The following is a 20967-nucleotide window of genomic DNA, read 5'->3' on the forward strand; positions in this document are numbered from 1 at the left end:
AACATTAAGATCAGAAATTATTTTAGATTTGTCCTGTTTATTCAACAGCTGGGGAAGGGGAGAATAGCAATAGCACTTAGAGTCTAAGTCTTAGACTCTATAGACTTATATACCGCTTATAGTCTATATAAGTCTAAGACTTATATATAAGTCCTAGACTTATATACCGCTTCACAGTGCTTTTACATCCTTCTCTAAGCGGTTTACAGAGTCAGCATATTGCTCCCAACAATCTGGGTCCTGAGAAGAGAGGAGAGGAGAGGAGAGAGGAGAGGAAGGGGAAGGGGAAGGGGAAGGGGAAGGGAAAGGGGAAGGGGAAGGGGAAGGGGAAGGGGAAGGGGAAGGGAGGTAAGCAGGAGTGGGTTCTACTTACCTTTATTACTGGTTCGCAATGGGGCCGTGCACGCGCTCTTCTGCGCATGTGCAGAAGCATTTTTATGATGTCGGGGTTGGTGGGCCGTCGGTTTTACTACTGGTTCTATAGAACCGGTGCGAACCGGGGGCAACCCACCACTGGAGGGAAGGGGAGGGGAGGGGAAAGGAGAGCAGAGGAGAGTGGAAAAGGGAAGGGAAGGGAAGGGAAGGGAAGGGAAGGGAAGGGAAGAGAAGAGAAGAGAAGAGAAGAGAAGAGAAGAGAAGAGAAGAGAAGAGAAGAGAAGAGAAGAGAAGAGAAGAGAAGAAGCTCAAGGTTGACTCAGCCTTCCATCCTTCCGAGGTCAGTAAAATGAGGACCCAGATTGTTGGGGGCAATATGCTGACTCTGTAAACCACTTAGTCTATAAGTCTAAGTGTTATTGCTACTGCTATGGAAAATCTCACAGTATTCTGCTCACTGTTGCCCCTTTGTCTATTAACCCACCTAAATTTATTCTCTGATCATTTTGAAATAAGCATTTTACAACAACCTTCTGGACAGAAATGTGAGGGAGAGGATTATGGGAAAGTGGGGGGGGGGACTCAAAGGCTAAGGGATAAGAATGAGAACAATGGAAAATGACTTCACTTACTGGTTTGCCATCCAAACCAATTGGACCCTAAAAAGAGAGGGAGAAAAGGGGTGGGAGGGGGGGGAGAGAGAGAGAGAGAGAGAGATCAATTGATTTAAATAGCAAGGATTTATTTGTATAACATGTTTTTGTCTTGCCAGTACAACCCACCACCTTCATCATGCAATGTTAGGACCAGAGATATAAATATATCAAAAACTGGAAAGAAAGAGAAAATCAATATTTTAAAATACGCACAAGTGTACTATTTTAACAATGCAATTGGTACATATAGCGAGGATTGTGGGAAAGGGAATTAGGGACAAACTGAGTCATTACCTCATGATAGATATGGAATGAAGTACAGGTAGTCCTCAATTTACAACCCCAATTCAGCCCAAAGTTTCTGTTGCTAAGTCAGATATTTGTTATGAGAGTTTTGCCCCATTTTACAACCTTTCTATCCACAGCTGTTAAGTGAATCACTGAAGTTGTTAAATTAGTAACACAGTTTAAAGTGAACCTGGCTTCCCCCATTGACTTTGCTTGTCAGAAGGGGTGGCAAAGGGTGATCACATGACCCCAGGCAGTGGTGGGTTTCAAATTTTTTTACTACCAGTTCTGTGAGTGTGGCTTGGTGGGCATGGCAGGGGAACGATACTGTAAAATCTCCATTCCCACCACACTCCAGGGGAAAGATACTGCAAAATCCCCATTTCCTCCTGATCAGCTGGGACTTGGGAGGCAGAGAATAGATGGGGGTGGGGCCAGTCAGAATTTTTACTACCAGTTCTCCGAACTACTCAAAATTTCTGCTACCGGTTTTCCAGAACTGGTCAGAACCTGCTGAAACCCACCTCTGACCCCAAGACACTCAAATCGTCATAAATACATGTCAGTTGCCAACCATCTGAATTTTATTCCCATGACCATAGGATGCTGCGACAGTCGTGGTCAAAAGTCACTTTTTTTAGTGCCATTGTAACTTTGAATGGTCACTAAACAAACTTTTGTAAGTTGAGGACTAACATATATTTTTGTATTGCATGTCAGCAAAGAAGTACATAAAGGCAGATTATTTTAGTTATAAATTATGGTTAATAATGGAATGCAGTAAAAAACCGATAAGGATGTGAAGAAATGGTCTTTATTTATAGTATTCCTATATTTCTTTCCCCAGTTTTGTTTCCCTGCTGCTGTTAATTTTAGGTCTGTTCAGTTCATTTATAAAATGGTGTTGCATGGTAGGCAGGTGCATTCTAAAATATTATTTTTTCCTACTGGAATTTAATAGTTTTAGTTCCGAGATGTCATTCCACTGAACATTTATCCATAACACTGACTGAACTGGAAGTTAAGCCAAATGATTTATGCATTTTTGCAGCTGGTTTGAGGTTATAGTATTTATTTTATTGAATTATTGTGGAAGGAAATTCCAAGAGTAATGCTGCTAGTTACCTTTACTATAAAAAAAATGGATGGGGGGATGCAAATTGCCCCAAATCTGTTTTAAATATCGGATCTGGTTAAATGAATCGATTTGAAATACTGAACTAAAGCAATCCATAACAAATTCTATTTTATGCATTAAGCTGCTAGGGTCATTTGGTGTATGATTTGATTTGAAAAAAATGATGCAATTTATTACTTTTGAATCAAACGGTCAGATCTTAGAACAGATCAAAACATTACAGTAAAACAAACAAACAATTTATTTTACGTTTTCCAACCTTTGCAATAAAGAATTGTTCAGCAATTTATGCTAAGGATCTTACTTACTGGAAACCCAGGAAAACCTCTTGTTCCAGGCTGTCCCTGAGTAAAACAAAACAGAACAAGAAATTTGAAGAAACAAATCAGGCTGCAGCATTTTTCTTGCTATTTCACTTCTATTGAGCTTAAATTCCCTCCGTTCCATTGTTAGCCAGACGAAAATGGCCGCACTTGATTTAGATTAACTCCTAAGTATGGAAAATGAATTGTACAAATCAAAATTATTTCAAAGTTGACAGAATTCACAGGAAAATCCTAAACCTTCTTGACTCATCAAGTGCATTTTTCCGCCATAGCAGATTCAGACAGTGAGGAGGTGGGGGAGGAACATGAGCCAGTCCTGAGTATGGGGAAGGCTCTGATGAGGACTCTGCATTGGAGGCAGAGAGAGGGACAGGGCCATATGCCAGTTATCAGCTGCCTTCGGAGTCAGACATCAGTGAGGCAGATGAACAGCTGGAGCCTGTTCCCAGTGTGCACATGCGCAGAGTTGCCAGACGAAGGGAACAGCTAAGGAACAAGGGTCAACTTGGGAGTAAGGCCACAGGTGGATGATGAACAGCCCCTCCCAGAGGAAATAAAAGAGGAGCAAAAGGGGAGTGGAGTTTGCAGGAGACAATTAGTTCACTTAATTGGTTCGTGACTCTCCGTGACTCCTTGCCAAGTTTTGAAGATATCGGCCTGGCAGCTCCCCAAGCCAGATAAGGTCCGTGACTGTAAATTCACCTTTGAAAGACTTTGCTGGATGTGAATAAGAAAAAAAATCAGATTAATTTAATAAAAAGGGGTTTTTGGTCAGGACAAGGAGTCTGCTTCATGCTCTTGGGAAGCCTAGGTCAGAACAGTGATTACATCTTTGCCTTTGTGTCTTTTTCCAAGTCATGGGCACACCTATGTATATATATAGTGTGCCCAATGTGGATAATTTCTTTCCCTGAAATTGCTTCCATGATCTTCTGGCAATATGGAAAGCCTTCTTTTCACCCATGTGGTTTAGTTTCAAGCATATTTTCAAGCCACATCAATGATAGGTCTTCAAGAAATTGAGCATAGCATATGTGGTGGTAAACACACCCTGGAGCCAAACTAAAGCGGGCAGAAAATGTATTCCCCAATCAGTATGGAAGCAACTAATTGGACAAACCAAAACAAGCAGTTCTGTAGCGGACTGTCACATTGAATGTCACTTGCCGATTCCATCACATCATTACAAAAATACAGCATCCAGAAATAGGCAACCTAGTGACTTCTAGCTGAGGTTTTGGATTTCAACTGCTTTTTGCCTTAGAAAACAGAGCCAATGGCAAGGAATTTGGAGAGGTGTAATCCAAAACACTTGGAAGGTCTACCCCGCTTGTATGAATGTTGAATGAAATTGGTTGGTGCAGATGTTCCAGCAGCATATTCACAACAGCCTACCATAGGAAACAGCATCTGTTAAATCCAAAATACAGATGTCTCTGGGTGTGACCAAAGTGACTGGGTATGATCAAAGAGCCTAACCTAGGAAGCAGGCAGAACTGGACCAAAACTAATTCAGGCACACAGGACTTACCAAGTACTGGGTGAAGTCAATGGGTGAAGCCAAACAAGCCAACAAACCATTAGGAAACCCTTTTCTAGTATTTTCAGGGCCATCTATTGTGGACTTGGAAAAAACAGTTTTAATAAAACAATAGGACATATGTAGCCTGGTCCTGTATGAAATGGTCATCAGTGTTGTGGCCCCGCCCTCTGAGCCTATCCCATCGGAGGAAGAAGGCTCCGAACATGAGGGAGAGGAGTCAGCCAGGCCTCCTTCTCCAGGCCCCTCCCCTCTGGCACTGTCTCAGGTGCCGGCCGAGGGAGAAGAGGTTAGCCAGGAGCCAGGTGTCTCAGATGAGAGCGAAGGAGAGCCGTCATTCCTGGATGCACGCCAATGAAGGCATGATAAACGGTTGCAGCAGTTAAGGAGGCGTCCTAGGGATTAGAACTGAGTCACTGGACCACACCCCAGAGACTATATAAGAGAGGGTGGTGGCTGGTAAAACTCCGTGATGAACAAAAACGAACTTTGGCTAGTCACTTGAACAATGTCTGAAGCTGCCAAAAGGAATATTGTTTTACTGGACTATTTGCAATGCGTATGTAATTTTATGTTATCTGTTGCAGTAAAAGCTCTTGGCAGACGGTGATTATATTGCTGCCAAGTTTGAGATAACGACCTGTGTGCGTGCCAAGTACTTTCTTAACCCTCGGCTGGCTGTGTTTGTGTGTGTGTGTGGACGGGGACAGATCAATCAGAGAGTAGGGATGCTGGGAGCAGGAAGTAGAAGGAACTCATGTTCTAGAGCGCACACCAGCCAACTGGAACGGCAGCATTTGTACCTTCTTCTTCTTGTGCCATATCCGTCATCGGATGTCGGTGATCATGTTGGCGACCCTATTTTTATCAGCAGCCGCACAAAAAAGTGCTGCTGAATTTTGTCCAAACTGGTCCCTTAGATTTTGAAGCCATGATGTTCTTCTTCTGTCTGGACCTCATTTGCCTTCAATCTTTCCTTGGAGGATTAAGTGAAGGATGCCGTATTTTATGCAAGAATGAAATGATCAGACTGCTCTGTTCTAACAGCTGATGGTGAATGGAGAGGTGGGAGGGTGAGCAGGATTATTTCTTTCTTTCTTTTTTTTTTGTAAAAAGTTTTTCTTTATTTTTACACATACACACACACAAACATACAATGTATTTTTGCTGATCAGAGTATTTGGCCGGTTAACAAATTTAAACAATTTTTAATCTTTAGAACTAAAATTACCGTTTCTATACCTCCTTTTTGCCATAGTGTTCATTTTCATCTATTTTTTTTTTACCAATTTTACCCTTCATTTTCATCTCTAATTTTAACCAAATTCCAATTTCCCTTCTATTCTATATTAAACCCCTTCTTATTGTCATCTGTTTTTATACCCATCATCAGAATAATTAATTTTATGGTGTTACAATTGTTCAATTCTTATAAGAATAGTGAGCCCACTTGTTTTATAACTTACATTTTCTTAAGTAACAGTCCAACATTTTAATATAATCAGTTACTTATATAAGTATCTTTTCCATTTATATATTCAAACACTTAAAGAAAAAGAAAAAAAAAGAATATAAATATGGCTATTCCAGTTAGTTCCATTTTCATACATCAAATAATTTCCCCATATGTTCCTCCGAACCACATCTTAATCATTTCTACTTTCATGACAATATACCATTAAAAATATTTCATCTATTACAATTTCCTTAATTAAATTTAAAAATATTCTGACCGTTATCCTCTACTTGCTTCCCCCATGTATTGTTTCAAATCCTCACTTAATCATTTTTATACACACCACCACAAACCATTAACAGTATTTCAATTATTACATTTTAAACTTACTCATATTTCTCAAAAAAGAAAAAAAACTATCATTATCTAGATTTCAAAAGTATAAATGATAATATTTCAATTATTGTACAATTCATTTTCACCACCATATACTTTACCATTACTTCTTGCTACAATTCACATTTCAGTTCTAAATGTATACCTCAAATTCCTTTCATTTCTTTCTCCTTTTCTCCTTTTTCAATTTTATTTTTACCTTTTTCTTTCCCCTTCTTTCCTGCACTTTAAAATCCTGATCTCTCCTATTTTGCTCTATGTTTCCCATTGTTCCCTCTCTCTTTTCTCTTTTTTTTATTTCACCACTGTTTAGCCTGCTGTTTAACCCAATATTGTCCTTCTGTATATCAAAGTTCTGGATTCTTCTCTTCTGCCCTATATTTCCTATATAGGCCTGGACTGGACTGGCCTGGACCCATGCCCTGTTTTTATGTAGGGCTGTCTAAAGAATATTTTCTATTTGGATTCAAAGACTTCTCTGAGTTAGGTTCATCTTCTGTTGACCAAAAGGACATGGACATGTAGTTTTCTTGACAGCAATATGGAAGTGATTGGTACTGATTTCTCCTGGGAGGTTTTTTTTAAACTTTTACTGGATTAAATGTAAAGTGCTACAAGAGTTGTCCATCACAATTAGCACTGCAGTTAGATAGCATAGGGTGAACCCAAAGGTAGCAAGTCCTTGGTGAAATGAATCAAATAGAATTATATCCATTTCTAAATTTGCATGTGTACTGTATATGTACATTTCACTATGCAACGCTGTGTCCTTTTTTTATCTTCTTGTTATTGATACGTAAACAGCCACCCTTTATCTAAACCATGAAGAATCAACGTGAAGGAGATGGGTGGGGGGGAAGCAGACCAGTGGTGGGTTGCTCCTGGTTTGGCCCGGTTCTACCGAATAGGTAGTAACTTTAGGAAGTAGTTCTCCGAACCGGTAGTAACGGCAACCAGGCCACGCCCCCAAACCGGTTCCCTGGTCGCTGCTTGCTCGCCCACCCAAAGCTGACCGGAGCAAAGAAGCCTCTCAGCCGCCTGGCCACAGGGTGCCGAAAAGTCCTTCAGCTGGTGAGAAGAAAGCTGCGCATGCGCGAAGATGGCAGCAGTGACCGGAGGTCTTTCTGGCGCTGTGTGCCAGTGGCTGTGTGGAAAAGAAGCCTCCCGGCTTCCAAGTTCAGCAGCAGGCTCAGTTCCTTCGCACAGGCTCATTTTTCTCCACGCCCGAGAAAGATCAAAAGGCGCGGAGCAGCCTTTAATTACAAAGTCGCCTAGACGAGGTAAAAGAAAACAAACCACTGAGGGAAGGAGCCCACCGAAGCTGCCGGCGTTGCAGCCACCCTCCCTCCCCGCAGCTTGGAGCTCCAAGCGGAAGAAGTCCTCGGCTGTTGCGAAGAAGTGGCAGCTCTGGGTGCGCTATGCCCATTTATTTCTCTTTGAGAGACTCTTGCAAACAAGGTGGGAGGGGGTGCAACATGCGGGAGGCTCCCTGTAGTTCCTTGGTTCGTCTGGGCTACAGCTGAGTCCGCTGCCCTGAGCTGGCGGAGTGGGTTGCTTTGGCTGCAACCACAAGGAAGGCCCGTCAGAGGCAAGAAGGGGTGCTTTTCGGCCAGGAAGGGCAATGGAGGGAAAGCTGAGACGACCACCGCCACCCCATGCGTCCCGACCTGGATATGGGGCTGGAGTGTCAAAAAAAAGGTTTCAACGAGTCCCCAAAATTTTGGCCACCTTTTTGGTGGGCGTGGCTTAGGGAGGTCATGTGACTGAGTGCCTGAGTGATGTCACGTTGGCCACACACAATCAGTCACGCCCCCCCATCTAGCCACACCCACCGAACCGGTAGTAAAAAATTTTAGAACCCACCCCTGAAGCAGACTTATGCAAGACTGAGTCTAGTGTTCAATTCTTCTTCCAGTATTCTTCTTCTTGTTCTACACAAATGAATGAAAATGAAGAGGCCCAGGCAGAAGGGCTTGTTCTGAACCCTAGCCAATTAGTTTGAACTTTCTGAATCAATTACATGTGTGTGTGTCACAACTTCAAGCTTGCTTATATTCAGTGCTTGTGGTGTAGTTTGCAGTGCCTGGGGTCACTTTAGAGTTGACAGCACGGTTGAAATGATCTGAATTAAAACATATGGCAGGAAGGATAAAAGCAGATGCCATTACTGTTGGCATCTGCTACCAGCCATGGAAAAGATGTAGATCATGTTTTCCAAAAGCAAATTATAGACACTTTAAAGAAGTATGATGTAGCCAAGATCAAACCAGTATCATACCAGAGGACAAGATATGGAATAAGTTTCCAGGGAAGCAGTTTTCAGTTGAAAGCTTGAAAAATTGTCCCAACAGAAGATCAGCTCAAGGAGAAATGGTGGGTTCCCTTCCATTATGTCTTAGAGACTAGATAACTACTTGATTGGGATGCTTTCATTGGAATCTCTTACCTTCCCAACCAGTTCGGAAGTGCAGGCGCATGTCACGTGCGCGTGCGGACCCTCTGCCCATGCACAAACCCTTTTACGCATGCACAGAGGGTAAAAAACAGGTTACTTCCTGGTTAAAACCAGGAAGTTTAACCAGGAAGTAACAACGACCAGGGAGATGGGCAGAGCCACGCACTGCCATCGCTACTGGTTCTCCGAACCACCGGCTGCCATCACTACCAGTTTGGCCGAACTGGTCCGAACCGGGAGCATTTCACCCCTGCTCTGCCAGCTGCTCCCCACTCTGGGATTCTATGGTTCTTAGAATGGGGATTTTATTCGTCCTAACTTCTGTTGGGAGACAAACTCTCCCAAGTGTTGTGCTTCCAAGATGTTATTCATCCACGTAGCTGATGTTTTATTTCCTCCATAAACTGGAGGGATCTCAAAAGAATCAGCATCTGACCTTAATTCAGAAGCATCTTAACATTTAGTCCCTAGACGACACTAGATGACATCGCTAGGGCTCGCTGCCTTAGAAGAGTAAGGAAAATCCTCAGGGATGACTTACACCCTGGTCAGCACTTCTTCATTCTCCTACCATCGGGAAGGAGATATAGAAGCAGAGGAAGCTGCACAAACAGGCTGAAGAACAGTTTTTATCCATGGGCTGTCAGACTCCTGAATGAAAAATAACTATAACAACATAGTACGATTGACTTGCGGGGCCCGGTGCGACGTGCAATATGTCAACATGGTGCAATAGGATTGGGTGTTTGTTTAGCAGGATTCACGGGGATAGGGATTTTCTGTCTTTCACTGTGAGTTGTATTGTTTTGGGGGGGGGTGCACGAAGGAAGGCTCAGCCAATCTCATAGTACACATGTTGTACTCTGACAATAAAGGTTTGAATTGAATTGTTTGAATTGAGTAGTTGCTAATTACTGATTACTTTTTTTTCTTTACCTCGCATAATATTGCTTACTCTGAGAGGGAGCAGGGTTTTAATTGTTTTTAATGATTTAACTTTTAATGTTTTATATATGGTTTTTAAATGCATTGTAAGCCACCTTGAGTCTTCCGAGAAAGGTAGCATACAAGTTGAACAAATAAATAAATAAATAAATAAATAAATAAATAAATAAATAAATAAATAAATAAATAATAATAATAAAAAAATATCTGGGCAGGAATGTACAGATGTACGGATGTATGCACACATGCATGCGTGTAGAAAAAAGTATTGAACTTGAAGTGAGCTCTTGAGAGGTTCAGAACGCAGCTAGAATCTTTGCAGCAATATTGGAATACTTCTGGTGAGATCAAAACAGCTGTTTCAAACTGAAAACAGGGTCAGGTCACTAGCAAACTAGATCAAGGCTGCTGAGCCCAAAAGCGCATTGCTGCTTGATTAAAGCAGGGAGTTTCAAGTTAGAAATGCTTTGCACACCAAAACAAAGCAATGGTTACTAAGAACCCTTCTTGTCATAACCATTAAAAGAAACAACCTATAGTAGGTTGCACAAATGCTCTCTAACTAATATATATCTTGCTTGATATTCTGCAAAATGTTTAATATAGTACCCTACGACTTTCCAATTTTGGAAAGATCCTTTCCTAAGGAATGATCCTTAAGTCATTTAAGGATGATATGACATCTCTACTAACATGATAGCAGTGTTCCGATATCTCAGGGGCTGCCACAAAGAAGAGGGAATCAAGCTATTCTCCAAAGCACCTGAGGGCAGGACAAGAAGCAATGGATGGAAACTAACCAAGGAGAGAAGCATATTAGAACTAAGGAGAAATTTCCTGACAGTTAGAACAATTAATCAGTGGAACAACTTGCCTCCAAAAGTTGTGAATGCTCCAACACTGAAGTTTTTAAGAAGATGTTGGGTAACCATTTGTCTGAAGTGGTGTAGGGTTTCCTGCCTGGGCAGGGGGTTGGACTAGAAGACCTCCAAGGTCCCTTCCAACTCTACTCTTCTATTCTATTCTATTCTATTCTATTCTATTCTATTCTATTCTATTCTATTCTATTCTATTCTATTCTATTCTATATCCTATCCTATCCTATCCTATCCTATCCTATCCTATCCTATCCTATCCTATCCTATCCTATATTAATCCACAGGCTTAAAAAACAAAAGTATTAATCAGTGGTCCTTCCTCAAAATTGGTGAGCTACCAAGTAAGGTATCACAAGGTTCACACCTAAACTTGGCATTTATTAACATTTTCATGCATGACAAAGATGAAAAGGTAGAGATGATTTTAAAAAGATCTTAGAATAACTGAATGTAGATCAGCAGTGTGATGTGGTTGTAAAAAGACAAAGTAATTTTAGGCTGTATGCAAGAATCGCTTCAAAATTGTGGAAGGTAATAATTCATTATATTTGTATTGGGCAGCTGATGCCGCCTTAAACACAGTGTTAGTTCAGGGCACCGTATTTTAAGTCAGACGCAAAGAAACCAAGAATGGAAAGAAGGGCAGTGAGGATGACCAGAGAACAGTAAATCAAGTATACAAGGACAGACTAAGGGAACTGAATATCTTCAGCTTTGAGAAAGAGTTATTGAAATGGCAAATAACAGCACTTTTTACATACTTGGTGTGTCACTCAGAAGAAAATCAAAACCTGACCCCTTTTATCACAGAGTTCAAGGCAGGTCTTATGTTACCTGAAAGCGGAATCTGGTTGATGTTAGGGAAAACTTATTTAATGGTGCGAATAGTCCAATAGCAGAACCAATCTCCAAAAGAGATGGCGAGATGACTTGTTCAAATAGCTGATAGGAGCTCGGAATGCTTTGTTTTGAATTCCTGTACCAAGCAGGAAGTTGGAATTGATGGCTTTAAGTAGTCTCTTCCAACTCTAAGATTTCATGAGAAAGTTTAAGACAAAGGAAATGTCAAATCTTCCCTTTCGAAAACTTAGCATACTATAGGATTGTGCTCAGTAGTGGGTTCCACTTCCGAACCGGAGTTCAGAACTGTGAGCCTCGCTCGTGCGCGGCACTTCTGCGCATGTGCAGAATCTTCTGCACATGTGCAGAGCGTCTGTGATGATGTCCGGGCCTCTCGCCACCGCCACTACCGGTTTGCCCGAACCGGGGCAAACTGGTAGAAATCTACCACTGATTGTGCTCCAGTCCTAGTTTAGATTTATGATTTTTATACTGCAATCATTTCTATCTAATAGAAGTTGCATTCAGATACAAAATTATGACGCATGTGGTAAAGCCAAATATTAATAGTATTTAAAATTAATTCTTAATATTAAAAATAAGGCTTTGCTGAATAAGTTCACCCCTACACCCAAGTTACAAAGATTGTATAGACTAATTTTGTTAAGGAGTTGTGTTGTTAAATTTCTTGAAGTTGGAAACTCCAAGATACAATGCAAATGATGATAAAGATCCTACTATATTAAAATCATTTTAATGATCAAAGGAGCCTCAAGGTCAGCCGTATTCACCAGGGTTGTCAAAAAAAAAAATAATCCAAGATGGCAGTTGTAGTAATACAATGAAAGCCCCACACCTTTTGGATAATATGAACCTACAAACGTGTGGAGTCTCCATTATCCAAGGTTGATTTTCATTGCAATTCTTTCCCAATGTATCTTAGATAAACCTTATTGTGCTGATTTATCTGCCATCAGACCATGCGCCTCGGCAGAAGACTCTGGAGCATTTTATAGGAGAAGAATGGACACTTAAGTTACCACATTACTTCAAATCTCTTGGATGTTATAGGAGAAGATGGAAGTAATATACCTCTTCGTGGGAATCATGTCTGCCAAATGTTTCCTTGAAGACTATTTCCTAAGCTTCCAAAGAATCTCAGAATTGTTCCCTGCATATCTTAAAATTGCTGCATGGAACAATTCTTTTCCACCTACAAAAAACATTGTACAAGCCATGAAATTAATATTTAAATCTCCTTAGAAACACTCTCAAATTGACCTAAATGTTCTTTTCCTTTAAAAAAAAAATGCTGAATGCTAGGATGACTGGAATATTCTAAATCATGGGTCTCCAACCTTGGCAATTTTAAGCCTGACAGACTTCAGCTCCCCAGCTGGCTGGGGAATTCTGGGAGTTGAAGTCCGCCAGGCTTAAAGTTGGTAAGGTTGGAGACCCCTGTTCTAAATGACAACAACAACAACAAAAAGAATCATTTGCTCATATTTGCTTTGGTGAGATATATATATAACTACCTAGAGCTATTGTCTTGGCACCAAAGGGAGATGAGATGCAATAAATCCAACAGGTTGTCCATCACTTAGGTTTCCAAATGAAAAAGAAATGAAAATAGATGTTGAATTTTTTTTAAAAAAAATCATTCTTATGGCTAAGAAAAGAATACAGAAGGAAACCCGGAAAGGGTGCAACCTGGCCTCGGATATCTTCTCCAGCAGGAGACAATAAAAAGGCCAGAGCAAAAGTTCAGGCATTTCAGATTCCCAGAAGCCTTGAGCTTTCCCTTCCTCAAATGCTGTTTCCTTCAAGGGCTCCATAACAGAATTGTCGGAACTGCCAAAATTGCAGAGAAAGTCTGTTTCTGCCATGCTGAGCATGCTGCTTTGCTGAAGCCAAGAAAAAAAAAAAGGAAAAAAAGAAAAGCTAGTAACACTGACTAGATGAAAACCTCTGGGTCTGCAAGTGTTCACCTCACTTTGCTTCCAAGAAAATCGTCTGGAAACTATTTGCCGTTGTGCATCTGTCCAAATTGTGCTATTATTCCAGCTTCCTTGCTTTTCTTTGCTATCAAGAGCCTCCTTAATGTTTATCACCAGCCTGCCATTAAACTAAATAATTTTTTACAATCGATTCTCAGATCGAACAAAGAACATTTCCCTCTGTCCTTCCTAGTACTGTTAATTATTACAGACACAAGACAGGACTTTTTCAGTCACAGCCCTCAACTATTTAGTAGTCCTGTACAGTGGTGGGTTTCTACTGGTTCTGCCTGGTTTGGGCGAACCGGTAGCGGCGGTGGCAGGAGGCTCCGCCCACCCACCTGGACGTCATCACGAATGCTCTGCGCGCGAGCACTCACATTTACGAACCAGTAGCAAAGGTAAGTGAATCTCACTACTACTCCTGTAGACTTGTCCTAGTAAAACTTAGGGGAAAAAGTGTTCTCTAGTATGGGTCTCAAATTCAGATTAAGTGGTTTTATCATTATAGGCAACAGGGTGACCAAGAATGGATTAGAAACAGCAGGCCCAAAGTAACCAAATAGCAATAGCACTTAGACTTATATACCGCTTCACAGTGCCTTACAGCCCTCTCTAAGCGGTTACAGAGTCAGCATATTGCCCCCAACAATTTGGGTCCTCATTTTACCCACCTTGGAAGGATGGAAGGCTGAGTCAACCTTGAGCCAGTGAGCCTCAAACTGCCAAAATGCTGGCAGCCGGCAGTCAGCAGAGGTAGCCTGCAGTACTGCACTCTAACCACTGCACCACCGCAGCTCAAGTAAGTGTTGGGAAGAATATGAAGGCAGAATAACAGAGTTGGAAGGGACCTTGGAGGTCTTCTAGTCCAACCCCCTGCTCAAGCAGGAGACCCTCATTTCAGGGAAGTGGTTGTCCAGTCTCTTCTTAAAAGCCTCCAGTGATGGATCACACCCACAATTTCTGAAGGCAAGCTGTTCCACCGATTAATTTTTCTGACTGATAGGAAATTTCTCCTTAGTTCTTAGGTTGCATCTCTCCTAGATTGGTTCTCATCTATTGTTTCTTGTCTTGCCTTCTGCTGCTTTGGAAAATAAGTTGACCCCCCTTCTTCTTTATGGCAGCCCCTCAAATATTGGAACCCTCCTATCATACCACCCATGGTCCTTCTTTTCACAAGACTAGCCAGACCCAATTCCTGCAACAGTTCTTCATATGTTTTAGCCTCCAGCCCCTTAATCAACTTTGTTGCTCTTCTCTGCACTCCTTCCAGAGTCTCAACATCTTTTTTATATTGTGGTGACCAAAACTGGATGCAGTATTCCATGTGTGGTCTTACCAGAGCCTTATAAAGCGATAATAACACTTCACGTGATCTTGATTCTATCCTTCTGTTAATGCGACCTAGGATTACATCTAGCTTTTTTAGTGGCTGCAGCACACTCATATTTAAGTGACTGTCCATTAGGAGTCCAAGATCCCTCTCACAGTTACTCCTATTAAGCCATGTTTCACCTAATTGCTACCAGTATATTTTTGTTTTTTCTTGCCTGAATGTAAAACCTTACTTTTCTCTACATTAAATGGACAAGTGGAAAGGATGTTGGCCGATGTAGCCCACATCCTTTCTACTTGTCCCAAACCTCCTACTGTGAAATGGATTTTGTCTGTACCTCTAAATGTGTACAGAATTACCTTCTGCATGCGTGTGCAATTTTCTCCTGTGATTGAGTCTGAATTCTCTATGAACAGTTGGCTGGTTTTCCTTATATTTATGCTTTGCTGAAATGCTGAGATTGTATAATCTGGTGTTGGTTTCTCTGTTTAGATCTAGGAATATTTTCTTCCTTTGTAAACACAGGAGAGAAAAATGCTGATAAAATCGCTTTGAGATTTTTGTGCTGAGGCGGCGCACTTTCTAACCAATATATTCTGCAATTTCAGCGTAAAAATAAACTTAGCCACTGGCAGAAACCACATCATAATACAGCCATTTGAGAACAGATGCCACTTGGATTTTAGGATTCCCTAACCCTTTTCTGTGATTCATCCCACAACCTGTAAAGCAGTGTTTTTCAACCTTGACAACTTTAAGATGTGTGGACTTCAACTCCCAGTATTGGCTGGCTGGGGAATACTGGAAAATGAAGTCCACACATCTTAAAGTTGCCATGGTTAAGAAACATTGCTTTAAACCAGGGTTTAAAGCAACCTTAAACACTCAAAGAGCCATTTGGACCCATTTCCCACAGAAAAGAAAACATCGGGAGCCACAAAAACCCTTCCTGTGCCTGACTATTTCTTGAGCGGCCACAAAACTAGCATATGTAGTTGAATTAAAAATTCTGTTTTCTTCTGAAACTTGTCTTTTCTTGGATTTATCCATGGTTGACCTATCGGGGTTTGAAAAGCTCAATAAATCGTGTGCCGGCAGGTGTCGCACATTGGTGGTTGTGACACATATTTTGAGTGACAGGGAGCCGCAGCAGAGGGGTAGAAGAGCCACATGCGGCTCCAGAGCTGCAGGTTGCTGACCCCTGCTTTAAACATTAAGAGGTAATAATCAGAAGACATAGAAACTTACTGGAGGTCCACGGGGACCAATGATGGACATGCCAGCCTCTCCTGGAGCTCCCTGCAGGGATAAAGAGAGAGAGTGTATATGTAGAAAAGAAGATCAAAACCATTTTTTTTAAAAAAAAAAAAGCAGGTTAGAGATTAATATTAAAAAAAGAGGCAGAAAAAACAAAGAGACAATGATGAAGTAAGCAATAACGCCAAAGTGAGTATTTAGAATGAAAAATTGAAAGGAACGAGAGGAGAGGGCTGAAAGGAACTTGTGGCCAAAGAAATAATAAGAGGAAATGAAACATTTATATAAAGGGGGATTAAAAAGAACAATAGACACACATATTTTTCATTGTGATTAAAAGCAGGTTTTAACTGCAGGTCCCCTGGGCCTTTTCTAATCAAGACAGGGAGCCATTTTGGATTTATCCTGAAATTGGATCAAAACACTACTCTGAATTCCTTGGGAATGAAAAGTAATCTCACCTCATGGCCATAAAAACTATTATTGGATGCCAAATTTATCTCAGGTCCAATGATCATTCTTCTCCATTGCAAAGTGGCCTTGTTTAATCTGGGGTTTAAGAGTAATTAAGGAGCAAGCTACCTTTAAAGGGCTGTGGAATTTGTGTTGTCAAGCAGTATATGTCTACGGGTGCATGGACTCAAAACATTTTTGTTGGTCTGAGAACACAGCACTTTACACTGTCTGATTTTGACTGCATAAATCATCTTTTAGCAATGCTATAGACTTTTGATTCCAATAATGGAATGACGCCTTTAAAAATTGTTATTTCTGTAGGGTGTGAAATGCAGCAGCCTTGTATCTGCTAGACTGTATCTCTAGGGGAAGAACCAAAATACCCATTGTCAGGGGTGGGCTTCAGAAATTTTAGCAAGGGGTTCTCTGTCCATTGCTGGGTGGGTGTGGCCATAGTGGGTGTGGCCTAGTCAGCCTCCTGCACCATGGTGGTGGTGGCGGGTGTTTTTGCCCTCCCCGGGTTCCAGAGTCTTTCCTTGAGCCTCCAGGAGGGTGAAAACGGCCTCCCCAGGCTCCAGAGGCCCTCTGGAGGCCTGAAACATGCCCGTTTCCAACCTTCCCAAACTTCCAGTAAACCCATTTTTTGCCCTCCCTGAGCCTCTGTGCACGCCCTGCACTTACCTGCCTCAAAAACGGGTTGCATGGGGACTCCTGGGAGGGGCAGGGCAGGATGGGTGAGGCCAGCAAGGAGTGGGATTTGGGGGTTCTCCAAACTGCACAGAACGTTAGCTAGAGGTTCTCCCGAATCCCTGTCTTTACATCTGCTCGTATCTACCTAGGATCCTTAACCCTTACCCATTTCTCTGGTGACAAGGGCTTACTTGAATATTTTTAATGCAGAATCAAAGGGCCACAACTGTTCACTATCGATTGTGAAATCAAAGTTACAGGAGACAAAAGGGTATTATTGTGGCCTGTCGGCTACCGGCCCCTTCAACAGCCGAATCAGAGGAGGAGGAGGCGTGGGAGTCAAGGCAACCTGAGAGCTCCAAGGGGGAAGTGGGAATGGAACTGGCAGAGAGAGAGAGAGACAGAGGCGGAGCCTATGCCGTCCGTCAGCCCTCAGATGGAGAGTCAACAGCACCCAGGTCTGGAGGTGGCTGATGAGGAAGAGGAGGAACAGCTGGGTCCAGTGCCTGACATGCGGATCCACAGAAGGCAGAGGAGAGGAGAGCAGTGGAAATCTGTGGGCTGGTCCTTGGGAAGGAAGAGCCACCACTGCTAGTGAAGCCCCTAGGTCTGGGGATAAAAGGCAGGGGGTGGAGATGAATAGATGTGACAGGCAACTATTCATCTTCCGGCTGGCCGGACTTGTTAGCCTGGTTGTGAGAGAAACTTTCTGCTGGGGCTCCTAATAAAGGAATCTTTGACTTAACTTTAGAGGGTTTGTCATGTTTGGAGAGCTGGGTCAGAACAGGTATGCATTTGCAGTGAGATTAGGGTGAGAGTATACATACTCTCACCCTAACAAATAGCTCTCTGTGCTAGCAGCTCAAATACATTGTGCAACTACGCTGCCTTTTCTCTCTGTTAACAGAACTGATTATTGTAGGAAAGAAATGATGGGAGAAAGGAAAACGCAAGAGGACTAACACGGAATTTTCCATATTGTGAACCCTCACCCCATATCCCCATTCCACTAATATAAATTCACAAGTGAGGTTGTGCCTTTTTATCGGAAATGCTTCACATGGAAGTGCTCTATAGCAGGGATCTCCAACCTTGGCAATTTTATGACTATGCTGGCTGGGGAATTCTGGGAGTTGAAGTCCACAAGTCGTAAAGTTGCCAAGGTTGGAGACCCTTGCTGTATAGCATGGGTGTCAAACTTAAGGTGTCATGTTGCCATCACGTGACATATTGTGATGTTTTTTTCCCTTCGCGGAGCTGATGTGGCCTGCGGGTGACACATCTGGCCCACGGGCTGCCAGTTTAACATCCCTGCATAGATTTTTGTAGACACAGATATTTGGAAAGGAACAAAATAACATGGTTCCAGTTTGGAAAAAAAGTTAGACAGCACTTGTGTTTTTCTAACTAAATGGACATTTGCTGACCATTTTGGAAAAAAAGCTTCATTTCAGGGTATTTTTATTTCAGGTGGTGGACTTTACAGGCTGCATTTTGTTCAAATACTAGGGGAGTGCCCCAGTGGTGGGTTGCCCCCGGTTCAGACCGGTTCGCAAGAACTGGTAGTAAAACTGGCGGGAGATCCCGCCCACTGCCCCGGATGTCGTCATTGGTGATCTGCACATACGCAGAAGCAAGGCACGTGATCCCATTGCGAACCAATGGGATCGCAATAAAGGCAGGGGTGGGTTCTACTTACCTTTACTACTGGTTCGCAACGGGATCACGTGCCTTGCTTCTGCGCATGCACAGATCGCCAATGACGACATCCGGGGTGGAGAGTGGGGCCTCCCGCTGGTTTTACTACCGGTTCTTGCAAACCGGTCTGCACCGGGGGCAACCCACCACTGAGTAAAGGTAAGTAGAACCCACTCCTGGAGTGCCCCAAACCAGAAGAAGACAGGTTTATGTTAACTAACTGGTGAAATGAAAGAGATCACGCAATTTAACGGATTATGTAAAAAGGCAACCTATTTCAAGTCCAATGGGGGAATAAATTTCATATTGTGCTTGGTATGATCTGAAAAGCCATCAAGTCCCCTATGTCCAACCACTGCTTTGTTCTTACTCCTCATGGAAGGAAAGACACTTTTGCTATTCATTGCAAAATGTTTTAACTCTGATAGGGAAGGCGCAGATATGCAGTTTATTCTTGGTAGTTGTGAAAGAAACGCAGCTGTGGACCGAAAAGAATATTTAAGGTCCTCTCTCATTTGCTTTCCTCAGTTAGTCGATGAGGCTTTCCTCACAGACGAAATATAAAGTTTGCATCTGGGATTCTGTGAATCTTACTCAACCAATTGTGCCGAGGTGAGGCTGTCTAGGATGCAGCTGGTAGAGTTAACTACATCTCCATGTGTCATTTTCCTGGACTCTCTAAGCACAGCTGTTAGCCATGAAACTGAAAACAGTTCCAGAAAGTATCCATAAGACCAGCTGCAAAAGGTGGGTTTACCTGATCATCAGTGCAAAGAAGATTTGGCAATGTTAATATAAATTATAGTAAACAAATCAAAATTTCTGAAGCTTTAGATCATCTCTGGGCTTTTTCAACACAATATTTTTTTTTAAAAAAAAAACTTGTCAAACTATTTGTTTTTTATTTGCATGTATTAATTTGTGTAAAATAATTTGGCCTTTGTGGTTAATAACGGCCTTTGATAAAAGAGCAAAGTCTTTTAGGGGCAAATCCATATTGTTTATATCGAAATATTATGGAAATTGCAACTTCATTCTGGAAAGTCTTTCTAACTAGCCTACAGCCCAAGGAAGTTTACAGGGTATAATAATAATATTAAAAAATCAAGATTGTGACCATGATGGTGTGATTTGAAGCTCCACCTTTTTTTTTACTAATGGTCTCCCATTCATGTATTAAACTGGTCTGATCATGCTCAGTGTTACATATGTAAATAGGGAGTGAAGCCTGGAGCAAAGGCTTCACTCAGGTCCGGTGTGGGAAGAGACATTTGCATACCCGGCGCTCATTGGTCCATTCAAGCATTGGGAAAATAAAGCAATGTCAGTGGCCGGCCCGGTCCCTTTAAAATAGAGGTCTTCAAATTTGGCAGCTTTAAGACTTGTGGACTTCAACTCCCAGAATTCTCCAGCCAGCATAGCTGTCTGGAGAATTCTGGGAGTTGAAGTCCACAAGTCTTAAAGCTGCCAAGTTTGGGGACCCCTGCTTTAAAAGAAGGAGCTGTCGAACAGCAAACACAGAAGTTTTTCCAAGCCTCAGAATAAAGAGCTGAAATCACTAGTTGGAGTCCTGCCTCTTCATTCGAAGGGGACGCAGTGGCTCAGTGGCTAAGACACTGAGCTTGTCGATCGAAAGGTCAGCGGTTCGAATCCCTAGTGCCGCGTAACGGGGTGAGCTCCCGTTCCTTGTCCCAGCTTCTGACAACCTAGCAGTTCGAAAGCACGCAAAAAATGCAAGTAGAAAAATAGGGACCACATTTGGTGGGAAGGTAACAGCGTTCCGTGCGCCTTTGGCGTTTAGTCATGCTGGCCACATGACCATGGAGATGTCTTCGGACAGCGCTGGCTCTTTGGCTTTGAAACGGAGATGAGCACCGCCCCCTAGAGTCAGGAACGACTAGAACATATGTGCGAGGGGAACCTTTACCTTTACCTCTTGATTCGACCCCCATTCAACACTTAGCTTATCAAGGTCAGGGACAGATAACTGCTTTCCTTTGTTTTGGCCCTGACTGAACAGCAATAATTTCTTCCTTCCTTGCTTGTTTACAGTATTTGGTCTAGATTAGGATGGAAACCAGGGAAATCTCTGGTCACCTAAGGCAGGTCTACTTCTCAGGACAATCTCTTTCAGCTCCTGGTAGATGTCTCACCTGCTGCAATTTAATTCGTAATGGCAATCTCTCTAGTGTTGATGGTTCACGGCTATTGACAAATATGTTCATCAAGGAAAGGATGCT

General features: G+C 42.3%; 1 protein-coding gene across 50 annotated transcripts in view; it reads right to left on the reverse strand.

The window, feature by feature from the left end:
* Positions 1–20967, reverse strand: part of COL13A1 (collagen type XIII alpha 1 chain) — a 134777-nt gene that overhangs the window by 101738 nt on the left and 12072 nt on the right. For all 50 annotated transcript variants that reach the window (XM_087872237.1, XM_087872232.1, XM_087872224.1 and 47 more), the window contains 3 exons: positions 15875–15925; positions 2766–2801; positions 1008–1034 (listed from right to left, as the gene is read on the reverse strand). In XM_087872237.1, coding sequence (XP_087728363.1) covers positions 1008–1034; positions 2766–2801; positions 15875–15925 — 114 coding nt within the window. The remainder of the gene's footprint in view (positions 1–1007; positions 1035–2765; positions 2802–15874; positions 15926–20967) is intronic.

The sequence above is a fragment of the Pantherophis guttatus genome, chromosome 6 (assembly GCF_059756535.1).
Source record: "Pantherophis guttatus breed Tessera chromosome 6, ASM5975653v1, whole genome shotgun sequence".
NCBI classification, from domain to species: Eukaryota; Metazoa; Chordata; class Lepidosauria; order Squamata; family Colubridae; genus Pantherophis; species Pantherophis guttatus.